The sequence below is a fragment of the Mustelus asterias genome, chromosome 21 (genome assembly GCF_964213995.1).
Source record: "Mustelus asterias chromosome 21, sMusAst1.hap1.1, whole genome shotgun sequence".
NCBI lineage: Eukaryota > Metazoa > Chordata > Chondrichthyes > Carcharhiniformes > Triakidae > Mustelus > Mustelus asterias.
This window is the reverse complement of record NC_135821.1, coordinates 18,577,814-18,597,298: the sequence shown is the minus strand read 5'-3', so window position 1 is coordinate 18,597,298 and position 19,485 is coordinate 18,577,814. Positions and strand designations below refer to the sequence as shown.

Genomic DNA, 19,485 nt, shown 5'->3' with positions numbered 1-19,485 from the left:
CAGTGACTCAGACTAGCCAGGTTACTAACAATGAGGTGTTTACACAATTCTGCTTTTTCTTTGCAGTATGGGAGCAGTCATCCCACCACCAGCAGAACACCCCAAATTTCCAGAGTCGCCCAAGGTACGCCTTTGTATTAAGTTATGTTTTACACTCGGCACCAGTTGAGCTAACCCAGGTGATCTGCATGCATTCCCAGTAGGAATCCCCCCCCCCACCCCTGAATTGGCACAGGCTTTTTAGATTGGATCTTGCCTTTCCCAGAATGTTGCATGTTTTCAGGGTGTGGGGATGGTTATCCTCTCTCAGGATGTGGGCATCACTGGCCATCCCTAATTGCCCTTGAAATGTGTGGTTTGCTAGGCCATTTCAGCGGGCAGTTAAGGGCTGGCTTCTCGTGTTGGCCAGGCCGGGTAAGGATGGTAGATTTCCTTCCCTGAAGACTAGCTTTATATTCCAGATTTATTATTGAATTTGAATTGCATCAGCGGTGAGATTTGAATCCGTGACCCCAGAGCATTAGTCTGAGCCTCTGGATTATTAGTCCAGTGACGACACCACTATGGGCCCTTCTTCCCCTATAGATGCTATGATATACAAGGACAGGATGGCGCAGTGAGTGAATTCCTCTCCATTGTTCATAGCAGTCACCTGGTGCCCAGAAATGCTTCTAGCCAGCCCCCTGTGCAGAGTGTAGAAACTGCTTTTCAAACAGGCCCTGACAAAGAGCCTTTTCTAATTTATTTTGAGGAGAGGAATAGGAACTTAAACTTTGTACCCTATCTTGGATGATGTACTGCTGGTTGGTCGAACAATGGATCCTGCTACCATCAAGACCGTTTCAGAGCTGAGCTTTGATGGGTCAAATGTCCTTTCCTTGTCCATTATGTTTTCTTATTCTTTTATGATCTGCGTCTTTCTTTGAATAACCCTTAGTTCCTCATATAATATTTAGATCATAGAATCCCTACAGTGCAGAAAGAGGCCATTCGGCCCATCGAGCCTGCACCGACCACAATCCCACCCAGGTCCTACCCCCATATCCCTACATATTCTACCCGCTAATCCCTCTAACCTACGCATCTCAGGACACTAAGGGGCAATTTTTAGCATGGCCAATCAACCTAACCCGCACGTCTTTGGACTGTGGGAGGAAACCGGAGCACCCGGAGGAAACCCACGCAGACACGGGGAGAATGTGCAAACTCCACACAGACAGTGACCCGAGCCGGGAATCGAACCCAGGTCCCTGGAGCTGTGAAGCAGCAGTGCTAACCACTATGCTACCGTGCTTTCTATATCGTTGCTCCGGGTCACTGAGAGTGCCATGATTTTCATAGAATCAAGCAACACCGAGATTGTGTGGATTCCTTTATAGAATCATAGAACTATCCAATTCACAGAATCCCTACAGTGCAGAAGGAGGCCATTCGGCCCATCAAGTCTGCACTGACAGCAATCCCACCTATTCCCGTAACCCCACACATTTACTCCACTAATCCGGCTAACCTACACATCCTGGTGCATTAAGGGACAATTTAGCACAGCCAATGCACCCAACCCACACATCTTTAGAGTGTGGGAGGAAACCGGAGCACCCGGAGGAAACCCACACAGACACGGGAAGAACGTGCAAACTCCGCACAGGCGGTGACCCAAGCCGGGAATCGAACCCGGGTCCCTGGTGCTGTGAGTCAGCAGTGCTAACCACTGTGCCACCAATTAGTCCCACTGCCCTGCTCTTTCTCCATATCCCAGCACGTTTTCCCCTTTCAAATATCTGGAATTAAGAATCTCGAAACCATTGTCTGAAAAACCCATCTGGGTCACTAATGTCCCTTTAGGGAAGGAAATCTGCCGCCCTTACCCGGTCTGGCCTACATGTGAGTCCAGAGCCACAGCAATGTGGTTGATTCTCAACTGCCCTCTGAAATGGCCAAGCGAGCCACTCAGTTCAAGGGAAACTAGGGATGGGTAACAAATGTTGGCCCAGTCGTGTCCCATGAATGGAAAAAAAAACATTTCCATCTCCCTTTTGAAAGTTGTAGCAAGATTAGGATACATAAATCCTGGTAGCAAGCAGGAAAGTTAGAAGAAACAATAGGAGCGAGTCCAGTGTTAAAACCCCAGTCGTGTCCCATGAATGGAAAAAAAAACATTTCCATCTCCCTTTTGAAAGTTGTAGCAAGATTAGGATACATAAATCCTGGTAGCAAGCAGGAAAGTTAGAAGAAACAATAGGAGCGAGTCCAGTGTTAAAACCGTATGTCTCGTGGAGGGATAAAGGTGACATTGGTGAGGCAGGGACAGCGTGACATCTGACGTTCCGGTTCTGAGGCAGATGTGTGAATGAACCAGAAGCTATTTGAAGGGTTGTTGACCGGAGGGCGAGGTGGTGGAGGTATTGCCATGGGAAGGAAGATCCAGATCACGTGCAGAGTTGATGATGGGAGACGGTGAAGGTGGACATCATTGTGAGATCCAGAGGCTGCAAAACGAAAATGGACCTTGGCCCAGGTAATAAAACTCTGTCCAGGAACTAAAGCAGCTGGAAACACAGCTGAATGGGTAGGGCATCCTTTTAGCTGTATAAGGGACAGTATGGCAGTTAGGGCAGTGGCATGCTCCTCCTGCCAGATGTGGGAAACTAGGGAGCAATCTAGTTTCCCTGACAACTTTGTCTGCAAGAAATGTGTCCAGCCGCAGCTTAGCTCCTCGCTGCATTGTTTGGTTGGAGCGGCAGGTGGATGAACTGCGGAGCTTACAGGGGGCAGAGAGTGTGATGGACACTAGTTACAGGGAGATTGTTACACCACAGGTTCAGTCAGGTAGATGAGTGGCTACCAGGAGAGGCAGGCAGGCAGTGCAGGAGCCTCCTGTGGCTATTCCCCTTTTCAAACAGGTATACCGTTTTGGATACTGTTGAGGGGAATAGCCTGTCAGGGGAGGATACCAGCAGCAGCCAGGCCTCTGGCACCACACCTGGTTCTGCTGTAGAGCAGGGTCGGGCAAAGCGCAAGTGAGCAGTAGTAATAGGGGACTCGCTAGTTAGAGGCACAGACAGGCGTTTCTATGGCCATGATCGAGACTCCAGGATGATGTGTTGCCTCCCTGGTGCCAGGGTCAAAGACGTCTCTGAGTGGTTGCAGGACATTCGTAAGGGGGAGGGTGAGCAGCAAGAGGTCGTTGTACATACTAGTACCAACAACATAGGCAGGAAAAAGGATGAGGTCCTGAAATGTGAATATAGAGAGTTAGGCAGAAGGCTAAAGTTCAGGACCTCAAGGGCAGTAATTTCTGGATTACTGTGCTAGTGAGAGTAGGAATAGGAAGATTAGGCAGATGAATGCGTGGCCTGAGAGCTGGTGCAGAGGGCAGGGATTTAGATTTTTGGATCATTGGGATCTCTTCTGTGGAAGGGGTAAACTGTTCAAGAAGGACAGGTTACACCTGAACTGGAGGGGGACTAACATCCTGGCAGGAAGATTTGTTAGAGCCACTTGGGAGGGTTTAAACTAGTTTGGCAGGGGGGTGGGACCCAAAACAGCAGGGAGACAGAAGGGAAGGTTGAGGACACCACAGAAGTTAAAGAGAGCACATTAAATAGTAAAGGCAGTGTCAGTGATCCTAGTACCAGACGGATCAGGCAAAAGCAAGACAGAGAGCAAGGGAAGTCCGGATTAAACTGCATTTATTTCAATGCAAGAGGCCTGACGGGCAAGGCAGATGAACTCCGGGTATGGATGGGTACATGGAACTGGGATACTATAGCTAATAATGAAACCGGGCTAGGGGGAGGAGGGGAGGGGGGCAGGACTGGCAGCTCAATGTTCCAGGGTACAGATGCTATAGGAAAGATAAAACAGGAGGTCAGAGAGGAGGGGGAGTTGCTCTTTTGATTAGGGAAAGCATCACGGCCGTACTGAGAGGGAATATATCTGATGGTTCGCCCACTGAGTCTATATGGGTAGAACTGAGAAATAAGAAGGGGGAAATCACTTTGACAGGGTTGTACTATACGCCCCCAAATAGTCGGCGGGAAATCGAGGAGCAAATATGTAAGGAGGTTACAGATAGCTCCAAATAATTTTAATTTTCCCAACATTGACTGGGACAGCCATAGTATTAGAGGGGTGGATGGAGAGAAATTTGTTGAGTGTATTCAGGAGGAATTTCTCATTCAGTATTTGGATGGCCCGACTAGAGAGGGGGAAAAACTTGACCACCTTGGGAATTCGGGAAGGGCAGGTGACAGAAGTGTTAGTGAGAGATCACTTTGGGACCAGTGATCATAATTCCATTAGTTTTAAGATAGAATGGAGAATGATAGGTCTGTCCCAAAAGTTAAAATTCTAAATTGGGGCAAGGCCAATTTTGATGGTTTTAGACAGGAACTTTCAAAAGTTGATTGGGGGAGTCTGTTGGCAGGCAAAGGGATGTCTAGTGAGTGGGAGGCTTTCAAAAGTGTGTTAACCGGGGATCAGGGTAAGCACATTCCTCTTAGAGTGAAGGGCAAGGCTGGTAGAAGTAGGGAACCCTGGATGACTCAGGATATTGAGGCCCTGGTCAAGAAGGAGGAGGAGGCACATGACATGCATAGGCAACTGGGATCAAGTGAATCCCTTGAAGAGTATAGAGGGTGTAGGACTGAAGAGAGAAATCAGGAGGGCAAAAAGGGGACACGAGATTGCTTTGGCAGATAAGGCAAAGAAGAATCCAAAGAGCTTCTACAAAAAGATAACAGGCAAAGAGTAACTAGGGAGAGAGTAGGGCCTCTTAAGGATCAACAAGGTCATCTATGTGCGGATCCACAAGAGATAGGTGAGATCCTAAATGAATATTTTTCATCAGCTTTTAGTGTTGAGAAAGGCGTGGATGTTAGGGAACCTGGGGAAATAAATAGTGATGGCCTTGAAGACTGTACATATTATAGAGAAGGAGGTGCTGGAAGTCTTAAAGCGCATCAAGGTAGATAAATCCCCGGGATCTGATGGTGTATTCCAGAACGTTGGGGAGGCTAGGGAGGAAATTGCAGGATCTCTAGCAGAGATATTTGAATCATTGACAGCCACAGGTGAGGTGCCTAAAGATTGGAGGATGGCAAATGTTGTGCCTTTGTTTAAGGAGGGCTGCAGGGAAAAGCCTGAGAACTACAGGCCAGTGAGCCTCACATCTGTGGTGGGTAAATTGTTGAAAGGTATTTTGAGAGACAGGATCTACAGGCATTTAGAGATGCAAGGACTGATTAGGGACAGTCAGCATGGCTTTGAGAGTGGAAAAATCATGTCTCACAAATTTGATTGAGTTTTTTGACGGGGTAACCAAGAAGGTAGATGAGGACAGTGCAGTTGGTGTTGTCTACATGGACTTTAGCAAGGCCTTTGACAAGGTACTGCATGATAGTTGTTGCATAAGGTTTAATCTCTCCAGGGTGAGGTAGCCAAATGGATACAAAATTGGCTTGATGACAGAAGACAGAGGGTGGTTGTAGAAGTTTGTTTTTCAAACTGGAGGTGTGTGACCAGCGGTGTGCTTCTGGGATCAGTGCTGGATCCACTGTTGTTTGTCGTTTGTATTAATGATTTGGATGAGAATATAGGAGGCATGGTTAGTAAGTTTGCAGATGACACCAAGATTGGTGGCATAGTGGACAATGAAGCGGGTTTTCTCGGATTGCAATGGGATCTTGATCAATTGGGCCAGTGGGCTGACGAATGGCAGATGGGGTTTAGATTTAGATAAATGCGAGGTGATGCATTGTGGTCGATCGAACCAGGGCAGGACTTACTCAGTTAATGGTAGGGTGTTGGGGAGAGTTATTTGGCATGCTTGGTTTCATTGGTCAGAACATTGAATACAGGAGTTGGGATGTCTTATTGAAGTTGTACAAGACATTGGTAAGGCCACACTAGAATACTGTGTACAGTTCTGGTCACTATTATAGAAAGGATATTATTAAACTAGAAAGAGTGCAGAAAAGATTTATTAGGATGCTACCGGAACTTGATGGTTTGAGTTATAAGGAGAGGCTGGATAGACTGGGACTTTTTTCTCAGTAGGAGACTGAGGGGTGATCTTATAGAGGTCTATAAAATAATGAGGGGCACAGATCAGCTAGATAGTCAATATCTTTTCCCAAAGATAAGGAGTCTAAAACTAGAGGGCATAGGTTTAAGGTGAGGGGGGAGAGATACAAAAAGGTCCAGAGGGGCAATTTTTTCAGAGGGTGGTGAGTGTCTGGAACGAGCTGCCAGAGGCAGTAGTAGAGGCGGGTACAATTTTGTCTTTTAAAAAGCATTTAGACAGTTACATGGGTAAGATGGGTATAGAGGGATATGGGCCAAATGCGGGCAATTGGGGCTAGCTTAGTGGTTTAAAAAAAAGGGCAGTATGGACAAGTTGGGCAGAAGGGTCTGTTTCCATGCCGTAAACCTCTGTGACTCTATGGCAGTCACAGACTGAGCAAGCAGCAGCAGCAATAGGGGATGTAAAATGGGCAAAGTTGCTTTAAAAATTTTAAAGAATTGAGCAGCAGATCAGAGGGCCATCTTACACTGTAGCCCAGCACAGGAGCATAGTCAGGATGCCTACAAAAGGTCCTATTCTCACCTGAAGAAGACAAATTAGTGTTTGACCATAGCCCAGGATGGGTAAAGAGTCTCTTAATGAGTATCAGTATCATTTTAAATTGAAAGCACTGCACACTCTTAGGGGGGAGTTAGTCCACAGCTGAACACTGAGCATAATTTGGCAGCGAATTGCTCTTCTCAGACCAGGGTGGCTGGTGTTGGAGGTGTTTCATTGGGATAAGATGGTGTCTGCTTTGGTGGTGGTGTGTCACAGTTCAGAACTTGCCGAGTCTGGTTGCTGTAACATCATGCACTTTTCCATCCATGCTGTAGTCTGGAGCTATGGACAGTGATGGTCGAGGCTCCAGTGACATGGGGAATCTCCCACTCTTACTGCCTGCCATTGACATGTGTTTGGAAGGGTTTTTACAGGTTGATACTTGACCTGTTTTGGCCGTGTTGTGAACATACATACCTTCCTTGGCCCTTAAGTTTAGGGTGGGATCGACCCTGAGGCAGGGACGCTACCCACTGGACCCCCAAAGTATCTGCTTTACTCTGCATGAATTCTGTGGTAATGTGTGTGAAAAGTGACGCGCGTTCCATTCCTCGGTGTCTTAAGTTCTCTAGCTATTGTGTGTGTATCTGTGATGCTCGGGTGAGTAGAGAAATAAATCACTTCCATTTCTACAGAAAGCAAACACAGAAGAGAAGGCAGCGGCTCCACCTCCAGAGCCAACTTCTGAGAGCGAAGAGAGTGAACTGGGTGAGTCCAGAGAGTTTATTATAGTATGGTCGGCACAGGCTTGGGGGGCCGAAAGGCCTGTTCCTGTGCTGTAATTTTCTTTGTTCAAATTTTCTTTGAGACCAACTTGACCATGAGGGCAGCACGGTAGCACAGTGGTTAGCACTGCTGCTTCACAGCTCCAGGGACCCGGGTTCGATTCCCGGCTCGGGGTCGCTGTCTGTGTGGAGTTTGCACATTCTCCTCGTGTCTGCGTGGGTTTCCTCCGGGTGCTCCGGTTTCCTCCCACAGTCCAAAGATGTGCGGGTTAGGTTGATTGGCTGTGCTAAAATTGCCCCTTAGTGTCCTGAGATGTGTAGGTTAGAGGGATTAGTGGGTAAATGTGTAGGGATATGGGGATAGGGCCTGGGTGGGTTTGTGGTCGGTGCAGACTCAATGGGCCCGATGGCCTCTTTCTGCACTGTAGGGTTTCTATGATTTCTGGTGGACCCACCCCCCCAATGTCAAAAGGGGAAAGTGGGACAAATAATGAGGTCATTAAACAGAAAGTGGTATTTGGGACTTCAGTGGTCTGGATACCCAGTCTCCTGCGGAAATGAACGTGATGAAGGATGTGGAGGGGATTGGAAAAGATATTCTATTAACAATGCTGAATCAAAACTCGTAAGGCAAATTACACCCGTGATTTGCAGTGTCATCTGGTTTCTGATATGTTTGAATAAACATGTGGTTTGTTCCCCAGAGATCGATAATGAGGGTGTAATTGAGCCAGACACTGAAGAACCTCAGGAAATGGGAGATGAAAGCCTTGAGGTAAATCATTTTTCCCTTATTCTCCCTCCCTAACGGCAGTGTACTAGAGTTTTGTCAGTGAATTGGAAGGATATACTGGCACTGGAGGGGATGCAGAGGAGATTCACTGGGTTGATTCCGGAGTTGAGATGGTTGGCTTGTGAGGAGAGACTGAGTAGACTGGGGCTAGACTCATTGGAATTCAGAAGAATGAGGGGAGATCTTATAGAAACATATAAGATTATGAAGGGAATAGATAAGATAGAAGCAGGGAAGTTGTTTGCACTGGCGGGTGAAACTAGAACTAGGGAGCATAGCCTCAAAATAAGGGGGAGCAGATTTAGGACTGAGTTGAGGAGGAACTTCTTCACACATAGGATTGTGAATCTGGAATTCCCTGCCCAGTGAAGCAGTTGAGGCTACCTCATTGAATGTTTTTAAGGCAAGGAGATACATTTTTGAACAGTAAAGGATTTAAGGGTGGGTAAGTGGAGCTGAGTCCACGGAAAGATCAGCCATGATCTTATTGAGTGGCGGAGCAAGCTCGAGGGGCCAGATGGCCTACTCCTGCTCCTAGTTCATATGTGTCCTCACCTGGCATTTGTAGGCTCACTTTTAATAAATATTATTGGGTTGTAATGAGGAACTCTGCTTGATTTACAGTTTCCACATTTTAAGCATCCTTTGTGTAATGAGGCAAGGGGATTAGACTGCCTCCTTTTATTAAAAAATAAACTTTATCAAACACCGCATGCGTTAAAGAAAATTCACGTCGACTGTCCTTGATTAACCCACGCATTTCCAAATGCTTGCTAATTCTGGATTCGTACCGAGGTTAAAGATGACTAAGGGTTGCGGAGGGGGATTAAGAATAAAGTTTGTTTCTACAAAGCACAGTGTGTGGAGCTGGGAGCTCTGGAGTGGGTTTACAACCAGAATTCTTTGTAGCCACATCACTAAAGATGCTTGCCTCATTAAGTGCTATTGGCCCAGTCATCTCACAATCTACTGGCTCATTTGGCATGGAGCAGATCTCTAGTTTGCTATTCGAAGGTGATGGGGGAAACACAAAATACTGAGGTGTAATGAGTCACGTGTCTGGGAAGTCCTGGTATCTCTGTGCAACAGTCACTGTAACCCATTAGTGTGTTCGATCGTCTATTGAAAGAAATTAATAATTGGCGCTATTTCTTTCAGTTGTCAAGCACCTATACTTCAAACTTTATCCTTACTCCCCTGAACATTTGACAATTCTCTTTCCTGCTCATCCAGAGGAAACGCACAATCCAACTTCAAGATGGAGAATCAGTTTCAGCCTGTCTTGCTTCTCTCTTTGGTTCCATGGGTGAATGAGGTTAGCTGGCACGCTGGGCTGTAGTTCCTTGGGGGATAAACCCACGCTGGGCTGTAGTTCCTCAGGATAAACCCACGCTGGGCTGTAGTTCCTCAGGATAAACCCACGCTGGGCTGTAGTTCCTCAGGATAAACCCACACTGGGCTGCCCAATGATGGCTCTACGGAAGTTCGCATGTTTGGTCATCCTTCATGCTGTGATGATACTATGCTATTTTGATATAGAGTCATAAAGGTTTACAGCATGGAAACAGGCCCTTCAGCCCAACTTGTCCATGGCGCCCTTTTTTTTAAACCCCTAAGCTAATCCCAATTGACCGCATGTGGCCCATATCCCTCTATACCTTTGTACCCATGTAACTATCTAAATGCTTTTTGAAAGATAAAATTGTACCTGCCTCTACTACTACCTCTGGCAGCTTGTTCCAGACACTCACCACCCTCTGTGTGAAAAAATTGCCCCTCTGGACACTTTTGTATCTCTCCCCTCTCACCTTAAACCTGTGCCCTCTAGTTTTAGGCTCCCCTACCTTTGGGAAAAGATATTGACTATCTAGCTGATCTGTGCCCCTCATTATTTTATAGACCTCTATAAGGTCACCCCTCAGCCTCCTACGCTCCAGAGAAAAAAGTCCCAGTCTATCCAGCCTCTCCTTATAACTCAATCCATCAAGTCCCGGTAGCACCCTGGTAAATCTTTTCTGCACTCTTTCTAGTTTAATAATATCCTTTCTATAATCGGGTGACCAGAATTGTACACAGTATTCCAAGTGTGGCCGTACCAATGTCTTGTACAACTTCAACAAGACATTTCAACTCCTGTATTCAATGTTCTGACCAATGAAACCAAGCATGCCGAATACCTTCTTCACCACTCTGTCCACCTGTGACTGCACTTTCAAGGAGCTATGAACCTGTACCCCTACTTACAAGTCTAATGGGTGACTGCTTTAAAAGACAGTGCTTTGTTATAAGCAATTGATTTGTCTGGAGAGAATCCAGCAGATGATGAGAAAGCAGGATAATTACTAATTTTAGCCATGTAAGTGTTTATTTAGCAGAAGACGTAATGGGGTGTATTTTGCTTAAAGTAATCGGGTGATTTAGAAACACAGGGACAGTCATGTAATACTAGAAATGAGAGGAGCTAGGCTTGCAGCAAAAAAGCAGTTTTGTTTTCTTCATAGAATCCCTACAGTGCATAAGACCATAAGACATAGGAGCGGAAGTAAGGCCATTCGGCCCATCGAGTCCACTCCACCATTCAATCATGGTTGATTTCAACTCCATTTACCCGCTCTCTCCCCATAGCCCTTAATTCCTCGAGAAATCAAGAATTTATCAATTTCTGTCTTGAAGACGCTCAACGTCTCGGCCTCCACAGCCCTCTGTGGCAATGAATTCCACAGACCCACCACTCTCTGGCTGAAGAAATTTCTCCTCATCTCTGTTCTAAAGTGACTCCCTTTTATTCTAAGGCTGTGCCCCCGCGTCCTAGTCTCCCCTGTTAATGGAAACAACTTCCCTACGTCCATCCTATCTAAGCCGTTCATTATCTTGTAAGTTTCTATCAGATCTCCCCTCAACCTCCTAAACTCCAATGAATATAATCCCACGATCCTCAGACGTTCATCGTATGTCAGGCCTACCATTCCTGGGATCATCCGTGTGAATCTCCGCTGGACCCGCTCCAGTGCCAGTATGTCCTTCCTGAGGTGTGGGGCCCAAAATTGCTCACAGTACTCCAAATGGGGCCTAACCAGTGCTTTATAAAGCCTCAGAAGTACATCCCTGCTTTTGTATTCCAAGCCTCTTGAGATAAATGACAACATTACATTTGCTTTCTTAATTACGGACTCAACCTGCAAGTTTACCTTTAGAGAATCCTGGACTAGGACTCCCAAGTCCCTTTGCACTTTAGCATTATGAATTTTGTCACCGTTTAGAAAATAGTCCATGCCTCTATTCTTTTTTCCAAAGTGTACGACCTCGCACTTGCCCACGTTGAATTTCATCAGCCACTTCTTGGACCACTCTCCTAAACTGTCTAAATCTTTCTGCAGCCTCCCCACCTCCTCAATACTACCTGCCCCTCCACCTATCTTTGTATCATCGGCAAACTTGGCCAGAATGCTCCCAGTCCCGTCATCTAGATCGTTAATATATAAAGAGAACAGCTGTGGCCCCAACACTGAACCCTGCGGGACACCACTTGTCACCGGTTGCCATTCTGAGAAAGAACCTTTTATCCCAACTCTCTGCCTTCTGTCTGACAGCCAATCGTCAATCCATGTTAGTACCTTGCCTCGAATACCATGGGCCCTTATTTTACTCAGCAGTCTCCCGTGAGGCACCTTGTCAAAGGCCTTTTGGAAGTCAAGATAGATAACATCCATTGGCTCTCCTTGGTCTAACCTATTTGTTATCTCTTCAAAGAACTCTAACAGGTTTGTCAGGCACGACCTCCCCTTACTAAATCCATGCTGACTTGTCTTAATCCGACCCTGCACTTCCAAGAATTTAGAAATCTCATCCTTAACGATGGATTCTAGAATTTTGCCAACAACTGAGGTTAGGCTAATTGGCCTATAATTTTCCATCTTTTTTCTTGTTCCCTTCTTGAACAGTGGGGTTACAACAGCGATTTTCCAATCCTCTGGGAATGGAGACCATTTGGCCCGTTGAGTTTGCATCGACTCTCCGTCAAAACATATTACCCTATCTCTAATTTCATGTATTTACCCTGCTAATTTCCCTAACCTACCCATTTTGGGACACGAAGAGGCGATTTAGCATTGGCTAATCAACCTAACCTGCACATCTTTGGACGCAGAGATGGGGAAAACCTGCAAACTCTACATATTCTGCTACCCAAGGCCGTAATTGACCCCTGGATCCCTGGCGCTGTGAGGCAGCAGTGCTAGCCGCTGTGCCGCCCCAAGAAAAGTTGCTGACTGCAGCTGGATAAAGGCAGAAGCCTGGGGGCGCGCTCGCTCTGAAACCTCCAAATCTGTTAACCCAAGTCAAAGCAAGTGTGCCTGGATTTGCTAACTATCTTTAAAGAGGGTGTTTAAGTCTGTAGGAGAAATATTGCTTAATTGGAACTGAATCGTAATAAGTGAGAAGCACTGACTCAACAAACTGAGGATCAGCCTTTTGGTCTATGAAGAACCCGGACCTCAAGCCCTAATGGGGGAGAGACAGTGGCGCACTGGTAATGTCACCGGCCTTGTAATCCAGACTAAAAGGTCCCCGGGACACGGATTGTTTGTTTCTTTTCACATTTGAAGATTGTCCAACGGTTAAGAGTTAAACAGTTCCATTTTGTTGGAGGTATATTGATGAATAAAGTTTGGTTTGATAGCGGCGAAGCATCCTTTCCTTGCGTTAAGGCCAAAATAGAGACTTGTTTGGGGTCTAGTCTGGCTTCATAATATACCTTGGGGGTTTCTGATCTGGTCCCCTAATAATGCTAAAGGGTGGCCAGTAACCCTTCATTAGGAAGGGGGCATCACTGTAATCATTTAATAATAGGGCAGGTTTTGCTGTATCTAACATGCTCATTTGACATTACCTGACGTATTGTCCTGCTTTAGGTTTCAGAGGAGTCGATGGATCAGGCCAATGAGAAGAAAATGGAAGCCCTTGATGCATTGAGTGAAGGTGGGTGTAAAATGGGACAAATAGTTTTTCGAAGGCAATGGCTTACACTTCAGAAATGGAGAACTTGAGAGTGAGAGCGAGTCTACGACCATTTGTCCTGACGGGTCTATGTCAATGTTTGGGCTTGGTGGCACAGACTGCTGCCTCACAGCGCCAGGGACCCGGGTTCAATTCCAGCCTCGGGTCACTGTCTGTGTGGAGTCTGCACGTTCTCCCTGTGTCTGCGAGGGTTTCCTCCGGGTGCTCCGGTTTCCTCCCACACTTCAAAAGATGTGCGGGTTAGGTTGATTGGCCATGCTAAATTGGCTCTTAGTGTCAGGGGAATTAGCAGGGTAAATATGTGGGGTTAGAGGTATAGGGCCTTGGGTGGGATTGTTGTCAGTGCAGGCTTGATGGGCCGAATGGCAGCCTCCTGCACTGTAGGGTTTCTATGATTCTATGAGCCTCCTCCCACCTGATATCATCTCACTTATCAGCATATTCTTTTAGAATCACAGAATCCCTACACTGCAGAAAGAGGCCATTCGGCCCATCGAGTCTGCACCAACCGCAATCCCACCCAAGCCCAATTCCTGTGACTCCACATATTTACCCTGCTAACCCCCCTGACGCTAGGGTCAATTTCATATGGCCAATCAACCTAACCCGCACATCTTTGGACTGTGGGAGGAAACCCACGCAGATAAAGGAAGGATGTGCAGACTCCACACGGACAGTCACCCAAGCCAGGAATCGAACCCGGGTCCCTGGTGCTGTGAGGCAGCAGTGCTAACCACTGTGCCGCCATGCCACATTTATAGCAGGAATAGGTCACTTGGCCCTTTGAGCCTGTTCTGCCATTCAACAAGATCACGGCTGATCTGATGGTAGTCTCAACTCCACATTCCTGCCTACCCCTTTCACCCCCTTACCAAGAATCTATCCAGCTCTGCCATGAAAACATTCAAAGTCTCTGCTTTCACTGCCTTTTGAGGAAGAGAATTCCAGAGACTCGTGCCCTCCGAGAGAAACAAAATTCTCCTCATCTGCCTTACTTGGGCAACCTCTTATTATTAAACAGTGACCCCCTGGTTCTAGATTCTCCCACAAGGGGAAACATCTTCTTCACGTCCACGCTGTCAATACCCTTCAGAATCTTGCAAATTCTAATCAAGCTGCCTCGAACACTTTGAAACCCCAGCAGATACAAATGCAGACTATCCAGCTTTTCCTCATAAGACTACCTGCCCATTCCAGGTAATAGTTTAATAATCCTTCTCGAAGCTGCTTCCAACACATTTACGTCCTTCCTTAAATAAGAAGACCAATGCTGCTGCTGATGCGGCCTCACCAATGCCCTGTATAACTGAAGCATAACTTGCCTACTTTTGTACTCAATTCCCCTCACAAAACATAACATCCTATTGGCTTTGCTAATTACTTGTACCTGCATACTAGCCTCTTAAGAACATAAGAAATAGGAGCAGGAGTAGGTCATCTAGCCCCTCGAGCCTACCCCGTCATTCAATAAGATCATGGCTGATCTGAAGTGGATCAGTTCCACTTACCCGCCTGATCCCTATAACCCCTAATTCCCTTACCGATCAGGAATCCATCTATCCGTGACTTAAACATATTCAACGAGATAGCCTCCACCACTTCAGTGGGCAGAGAATTCCAGAGATTCACCACCCTCTGAGAGAAGAAGTTCCTCCTCAAGTCTGTCCTAAACTGACCCCCCCTTTATTTTGAGGCTGTGCCCTCTAGTTCTGGTTTCCTTTCTAAGTGGAAAGAATCTCTCCACTTCTCCCCTATCCAGCCCCTTCATTATCTTATATGCCTCTATAAGATCACCCCTCAGCCTTCTAAACTCCAACGAGTACAAACCTAATCTGCTCAATCTCTCCTCATAATTTACACCCCTCATCTCCGGTATCAACCTGGTGAACCTTCTCTGCACTCCCTCCAAGGCCAATATATCCTTTCGCAAATAAGGGGACCAAAACTGCACACAGTATTCCAGCTGCGGCCTCACCAATGCCTTGTACAGATGCAGCAAGACTTCTCTGCTTTTATATTCTATCCCCCTTACGATAAATGCCAACATCCCATTTGCCTTCTTGATCCATGATTCATGCACTAGGACACCCAGGTCCCTCTGCATCTCAGCTTTGCAATCTCCATTTAGAATATATGCTTCATCTTCCTGCCAAAATGGACAATTCCACATCTGCCAGATCTTTGTCCACTCACCTAACCTATCTATATCCCTTTGTAGCCTTGTCCTCTGCAAAGAACTTGCTTTCCTACCAGTCTTTGTGTCATCAGCAAATTTAGCAACCATACCTTCTGTTTCTTCATCCAAATCATTTGATATAAACTGTAAAAGGTTTAAGGCCCCAGCACTGATCCCGATGCTGCACCACTCATTACATCCTGCCAGTCTTTCCCTAAATAAGGCAATGCTATTCCCTTTGACTACATGATGTATTAGTGAGTCCCTCATCCTCAGCACTCTCTGGGTAAAGAAGTTTGCTAAATACCTTTTAATGGACTGTTGGTCACTATCTTAAAGGGTGACGACATGGCCATTTGACCAACAGTTTAACCCTCTGGTTTCCGCTCCATCTCTGGAGATCCAAGGGTGAAGGTTGCCCTCCAGTACGGCACCTGTGTTCTACTCGGGTGAGACTGAGTTAAGAGTACAAGCAGCATGTTCAACATGGGCTGGGCAACAAAGTTCCTTCCTGGCTCCCATTCACATGACAGCCGCGTGCGGTATACAGCAGGAGTCACTGAATGGAAACCCCCCCCTAACTGTTGTTTGTGCAAAGCTCGCTTACCACATCTCAGTGGAGTAGTCATCTTGGGTCTTGGTAATCTATATCACTTAGCCATTTTAAGGCACAGGATGAGCCTGGCTTTCCATTTAATTAAACAATCCCCTTTCTCCTGCAGGTGAATAATGACAATAACTTCAGAGGCAGATTTAATAGCTACTTGAAGAGGAAAGATTTGCTCCTTTCCAGGGGGAAGGCCTGGCGCATAGTGATGGGCTGAATGGCCTCTCTCAGTGTTGTTTCATTCTATGAATGGTCAATAGAAGAGCAGGTTGGACTGAATCTCTTGGGGAAATGCTGTATTCTCAAATCTTTGGTCTAATACATTAAATAATAAAGTGAACTTGTAGTTTTTGTACAAGTTTAGTAATGTGAATGCCTATGAAAGTCTGGCCTAACGTTAAACTTGAGCTTCAAAACTGATTAAAATTGTGGTCCTTTTTCCAGGTGAGTATTCATGGGTTTTGAACAGTGTGGCATATCTGCCAAGAAGTTGGGTTAGGTGATAAAGTACAGGGCAAGTTTACATTGGTGGTTCTTATCGCTGGTCACCCTAAAACTCATTTCCTTCAAAGGCCAGCATTTTTCTGGATGTGGGTTAACCTGACTTTCTTGCGAGTACTTTATGACTGAACTCGGACACAAGACACTGAGCCACTTGAAGGAGATTCGGCCGGCGACTGAATACAGGCAGTCCTCGGACTTGCGACTCAATCAGTTCCTGGATACTGTGTCAGAACGTCATGAACCGAACCAATTTCCCCATAGGAACAATGTTATAAATGAGGTTTGATTCTGTCAGCGGGGCAAGGCAGCATTTCTACCCGCAAATTGTGGCCCCGTTTCCCACGGGTTTGAGGCATTTGTCCCGATGGCATTCAGACCTCTGCTCGCGGGCCGTTCTCCACAACTGAGCAAGAGGCTTCAGATCACAGGGTCCAGCACCAGGAGGTTACGTACCTGGTGTCGCGTCTATGGCTGCAGAAACATCTGTCTGTTCCCCTCCCCAATCAGCTGATCCACTCATGGTGCTACAGACCTGACTCTTACTCTTGTTACATTCCCTTGAGAAACCATTTCCCCCACTGGTATCCAAAGATGTGCTGGTTAGGTTGATTAGTCATGCTAAATTGCCCCTTAATGTCCCGGGATGCGTATGTTAGAGGAATTAGCGGGTTAAATACTAGGGGACATAGGTTTAAGGTATGAGGGGCAAGGTTTAAAGGAGATGTACGAGGCAAGTTTTTTTACACAGAGGGTGGTGGGTGCCTGGAACTCTCTGCCAGGGGAGGTAGTGGAAGCGGATACAATAGTGAGTTTTAAGGGGCATCTGGACAAATACGTGAATAGGATGAGAATAGAGGGATATGGTCCCCGAAAGGGTAGGGGGCTTTAGTTCAGTTGGGCAGCATGGTCACTGCAGGCTTGGACGTTGAAGGGCCTGTTCCTGTGCTGTAATTTTCTTTGTTCTTAATTACGAGGGGTTATGGGGATAGGGCCTGGGTGGTGGTGTTGTCGGTGCAGACTCGATGAGCCGAATGGCCTCCTTCCGCACTGTAGGATTCTATGATTCTAGTATCCAAAACAGCAAACCTGTTAGAGAGGGAGATGGATCTAGGAGCTTCCTGCTCTATCTGCTTAGTGCTTTTGCTCTGTCTGGCAGTCACCCATTCCCTTTCTGCCTGTACACTCCTTATCCACGGTGTGCCCCCCTCACTGTCCCTGCAATCCATGGAAATCTCATCCTTGCGGATGCTACACAGTGACTCCAGTTGCAACTCCAGCTCCGAAACGCAGATTTCGAGCAGCTGCGGCCGGAGACTCTTCTGCACACATGATCATTCAGGACACTGACTTCCCACAACCCACAGGAGGAGCATCCCACATGGCTGAGCTGCCCTGCCATGCATTTTTACTCCCTATACTTTTATTTCCATTAGTTTTGGGTATATTAAGGACAGTAGAGATGCTCACCAGGTCCTACTTACCAAGGATCACCTTGTTTCCTCCTCACTGAACTCCCTCAGTCACCAAGCTCCAACTTTAGCACACTACTAGATCATAGAATCATAGAAACCCTACAGTACAGTACACTACAGCCCGAAGCTAAATTTTAAGATAGCCTTTGGAAACCTGTTTACGCCAGTTATCGAATTAACTAATTGCAGCCGCAAGCCGGTATAAGCCCTGTTTTAAAGCTGGACTAAAACTCGCCCCCAACCCAAACAGCGACTTTTAGTTAATTGCTGAATTAGAGAGATTAGACTTTACATAGAAATTAACCTTAATTTAACCCATAAATGTCCTCAGTCACCAAACTCTAGGACTCTAAAGCAGCCCTCCGGTGCAGACCTTAAAGCCATATATGGGGCGGCGCGGTGGCACAGTGGTTAGCACTGCTGCCTCACAGCGCCAGGGTTCCAGGTTCAATTCCGGCCTTGGGTCACTCTCTGTGTGGAGTTTGCACATTCTCTGCGTGGGTTTCCTCCGGGTGCTCCGGTTTCCTCCCATACTCCAAAGATGTTAGGTTGATTGGCCATGCTAAATTGCCCCTAGCGTCAGGGCGATTAGCAGGGTAAATGCGTGGGGTTACGAGAATAGGGCCCAGGGTGGGATTATGCTTGGTACACTCGATGGGCTGGATGACCACCTCCTGTACTGTAGGGATTCTATGATATGATAATCTTTGAGACAATCGACAACCGCAAGACATAGACAACATTTACAGCCGCATTTTGTCACTACTTTTGTGAGGAAACCTGTTTTTTTCCCCCCCTCTATCCTCCAGGCTTCCTTCATGCACTGTGCAGGTTGTGACAAAAACCAATCTGCTTCACTGACACACATCAGAGCTAGCACATGCTCACTGCTCGACTGACCTTTTGCAATGTGGACAATCACTCGAGGCTTTTGAAACAAAAAGGAGTGATTATACTTGATAAAAAGCTGTAACCACCTTCAAGCCAGGGTGGTGAGCAACTTGGAGGGGAACCTCCAGGTGTATTTGTTGCCCCTTGTCCTTCTAGGTAGTGAGTATGGAGAACTGCTCTCCAGTTCTCTTCCCCCTGTGCTGCCCTGGCTATGTGCCATTTAACTGGTTTCAAGGCACAAGGAATGAGCTGCCCTCTGTATGTCACAGAATCACTAGCAGCTCTCCAGCTGTGGTTTGGCAACCCCCGGGCTATAGCTTGATGGATGCCACTCCACCTCAAGCATGTCTGAACCCTTATTGCCTGCCGTTGGCGTATTAGAAAGACTTACAGGTTGATACTCAACATATAAATTAGGAGCATGAGTAGGCCATTCAGCCCCTCGAGTCTACTCTGCCATTCAATACGATCTGATTGTAGTCTCAACTCCACGTTCTGCCTACCCCTCATAACCTTTCACTCCCTTGTTAGTCAAGAATCCTACCTACCTCTACCTTAAAAATATTGTTGACCCTCCACTGCTCTCCGAGAAGAGTGTTCCAAAGATTCACGATCCACTGAGAGAAAAAAAAAATCTTCTCATCTCTCGTCTTAAATGGAAGATTAAACTGCG

The 19,485-nt window shown here is 46.6% G+C and overlaps 1 protein-coding gene across 1 annotated transcript in view; it reads left to right on the top strand.

Moving 5' to 3' along the window:
* Positions 1-19,485, top strand: part of st13 (ST13 Hsp70 interacting protein) — a 63,814-nt gene that overhangs the window by 15,187 nt on the left and 29,142 nt on the right. The window contains exons 2-5 of the mRNA XM_078237590.1: positions 67-124; positions 7,264-7,336; positions 8,058-8,128; positions 13,057-13,123. Of these exons, the coding sequence (XP_078093716.1) occupies positions 67-124; positions 7,264-7,336; positions 8,058-8,128; positions 13,057-13,123 (269 nt within the window). The remainder of the gene's footprint in view (positions 1-66; positions 125-7,263; positions 7,337-8,057; positions 8,129-13,056; positions 13,124-19,485) is intronic.